At 37.9% G+C, this 3,430-nt stretch overlaps 1 protein-coding gene across 2 annotated transcripts; it reads left to right on the top strand.

Moving 5' to 3' along the window:
- Positions 1-674: 674 nt before the first annotated feature.
- Positions 675-2,738, top strand: LOC131676415 (protein singles bar). Of its 2 annotated transcripts, XM_058955482.1 has the most exons (3): positions 675-1,231; positions 2,388-2,540; positions 2,600-2,738. In XM_058955482.1, the coding sequence occupies exons 1-3, from the start codon at positions 869-871 to the stop codon at positions 2,675-2,677; spliced, it is 594 nt and encodes a 197-aa protein (XP_058811465.1). In that variant the 5' UTR covers positions 675-868; the 3' UTR covers positions 2,678-2,738. The 2 variants fall into 2 exon arrangements, with proteins under 2 accessions (XP_058811465.1, XP_058811464.1); XM_058955481.1 differs by having other exon boundaries at positions 2,388-2,703.
- The last annotated feature ends 692 nt before the right edge of the window (positions 2,739-3,430 follow it).

Here is a 3,430-nt window from a genome sequence, read left to right as displayed (position 1 = left end):
CGTGCGTTGGTGAGGTAGGAAAAGGAGGACATTTGAGGATGGCAGGAGATAAAGAGTGCTAGAATTGATGCATTTGCGACGATATTTTTAGATATGGAAAAACGCATCTCTGGAAGAGGTCCACGGGTTCACATTGTTTACGGAATGATGTTCAGCGGTTTGCAAAAAAAAAATTAAAAATAGTTCAAAAGATTACTCTTAGGATAAGCTGAAAAGTATGCAACTTAAAATATGGTTATCAGAGATTTTTTTTTTTTTTGGGAAATGCATTTCTGCTCTATCGTGTAATGCAATTTTACATGGACATATTTTTAAACCAAATCAAAATTAAAAACGAATCGACTGTTAGAAATTACTTTTAAAGTTTTTAGTTGAAAGACTAATATTTGTCAAATATAATCATTGTTTATGATTCAATTTACATTGTAACTCCTTACGTATTTAGAGTACGACATTGATTCCGTCCAGAAAACCATCCAATAATATTAAACCAAAACATCCAAACGACGGATCCGTCCCTGCTCTGTCAGACCCACCGGAAACTCGAACAACTGAAAGTAAACCAATGATAAATAACAAAACAAAATTGTAGGTAGATGATCTTGTTTCCCTCCCGCACGGAGGATGCTGCGGCGGCTCAGGTCATATCTCGTTCTAGGGGGGAAACCAACAACATTCACGAAAAGTGTGACAGTCTAACGAAAGCACTTGAACGGCGTAGATGCCGTGAATCGCGAGTGAACGTGAAACGAAGTAGAAAAAATTGTGGAATTGTGTGACAACGAACTGAGTTTATCTAAAAATATCGGGCGCTGTTAGGCGTTCAAGTTGTTGTTGGCAATCCGTTCCGAAGAGCTGCAGAATCGCGATGCCCCCAACAGTGATTCGAATGCCGAATGGTTCTTCAGGCGGACGGGCACGTGGCGGGGGAGGTCACTTTAACGAGGCTCAGAATCGTGGACTCAAAGTCGGTTGTTGTCGGGTGTGTACCTGTCTTAATTTGGAGTTTTTTATGTCCAAAAATGGAATACTGAAGATCTTTGAGATCATCCTGGGATCGTTCTGTCAGACATTGCTGATACAGTTTGGTATGGATTCGGCGAAGGATATAGGTGAAGCGTTTCACGGGTTCCTGACGACAGTGTCGGCTTGTCTAACGACGACAACGATTCTGCTGCTGTGCTATGCGATATCCTCGCGTTCGTTCCACCTGGTGCGGCAGTCCATTTTTGTAAGTGTTTCATCATTCTGGTTCATGTTTGCTCATGTTTTGAAATTGGTTTGAACTCTTTATTATTTAAAACAGTGAACTTTTTAGAGTATAGGGGAACCACGGGTAAAACCGACATCCTCAGAAATCAATAAATTTATTTAATATTAAATTTAATAAATGTTATAATGACAGGTTATTAATTGTATGATTATATTGAGCATTTCTCGACAAACATATGATTACGGCTTAAAAGCCAACTGTCAAAATTCTCTTTAAAGGGAAATTCCAGACAAACCGTTACTGTCCAAACACAGTTCACAGTACTAAATGCTGGAGAAAACTTTTCTCTTTTGTTTACTACTAACATCTGTGACTGGCGTGTGACCGTTCGTCCGGAATTTTCGCTCAAAGTGAATTCTGACAGTTGGCTTTTAAGCCGTAATCATTATAGTTACTATATTCATAGTTAGGCAGAGACACTGAGCTGAGCCAATTGAACATGTCAAATACCGGAGCCAACCGAGCATGACGTCACTTAACATGTTCTCTTTGGGTGTATATGGAAAAGGTATTGTGATTATGGTCATACTATTTTTTTATCATGTGTTATCGAGTGTAGAGAAACGAAAAGAACCATATTTTTTTTCTGTAACAAGAAGAGATATTCGCACAAGTATGAAATCATATCGTCAGATCTTCGAATTGGTTTCTCTATTCGTCCATGTAAAGTTCTTACTAGCGACGACAATGAAATTATTAAGTTAGTGCTTGAACATTTACATCGGATGCAGGTGCTTTTTTCCTGAAATAAGAGCTGTCAGTTGTCCGCCTAACTCTTAATATAGTAACTCTAGTAATCATATGTTTGTCGAGATTTGAAGATAAAATTGATTTTCATTGGTACAAACGTCACAAAAATGAATAAAACAAACGACAGTAGCGTACATGCTCGTCTGGATGTTAGATTTTGTTGGTAGATTTGAAGATTTTAATTCCTGAGTCTCAAGAAATTATCGGCGATAAAAAAGATCAAACCAATTTCGCCCTTTCTCATATAAAGAATTGATTCCATTGTAAATCGAATTCACAAACAAATTGATTCCATATTGGCTTAAGTGATTATCAAAATCTCAGATTGTCATATAGTTTTTCTACAAAAAATATTTTTTTGCAGGAGGTGATGTATAACGGGATCGCCTGTTTCATGTATCTGAGCGCTTCATCCTATTTGGGCTTTGCGGTAAATGTGTGGCTCTACCCCAAATTTTTACTATTTAAAACAACTGGAAGTGTACACAGTGCCTATCCGGCAATGACTGCTGTTTATGTAAGAGAATCAACTGACATTTATGCAAAACTACTAAAGTTTTTTTATATATTTTTCAGTACATGGGTTCAATTGTGGGCATCGTTTACGGTCTGGATGCCTTTGTAGCGTACCGATATTTGAAGGGATACTCGTAGAGTCGAAGGTTTGCCCTCCAATAAAATAATGCCAAAGATAGACTGTTCTATTTATTCTACTACTTCAAAAAGTGCAATATAAGTTAATAAAAAAATATTCTAAGCGTAGACATATCAACATTTTTTTTTATTTTAGTATAGAAGATGTTGATTCATGTGTATCTTTCATGAAAATCAACTCGACAGCGGAATAATGAGCGAAATAAGTTTGTTTACAAAAATCTCATTAGCCCTTTTGAAGAATTGATATTGAAATAATGTATTACGAGTTTTTGTTTATTCTCAGTTAGTGACAGGACGTTCTGGCAGCACAGCAGCGCGACAGCTAGATTATTTTTGGTATTCGATAGTTGAACCGTTTTTTGAATGTTGAAGTGGCCTTCGAGCGCGGAGTGGTGTTTGATTGTGCAGGAGGGAGCCCCTGGCGGATGCGGAAATTGGAGTTAGGGTGCAGATAAGCCCAGCAACGGAATTCCGTTTTCTTGACTCTTTTTTCTGCCTGCCCGTTTTTTATCTCACCATAAACCGGAACACGGCTCACAGAGACGAGGCTTGCTACTCCGCGAATTGACAGTTGTCGGTGACGTCAGAGAAATCGTTGAGATAAACAAATGGATTTCTCGAATGATGTTAATTGACAATATTGGAGCTCTTACGGTGAAAAAAAAATATACAACGGATTCATGACGTAAACTACGCCATAATTACTCTAGACACAGTGGATAATCAGTGCATCTTTGTGATTATTAGCGA

Source organism: Topomyia yanbarensis, chromosome 1 (genome assembly GCF_030247195.1).
Source record: "Topomyia yanbarensis strain Yona2022 chromosome 1, ASM3024719v1, whole genome shotgun sequence".
NCBI lineage: Eukaryota > Metazoa > Arthropoda > Insecta > Diptera > Culicidae > Topomyia > Topomyia yanbarensis.
The sequence above is the reverse complement of the archived record's forward strand: the minus strand, read 5'-3'. Positions and strand labels throughout refer to the sequence as shown.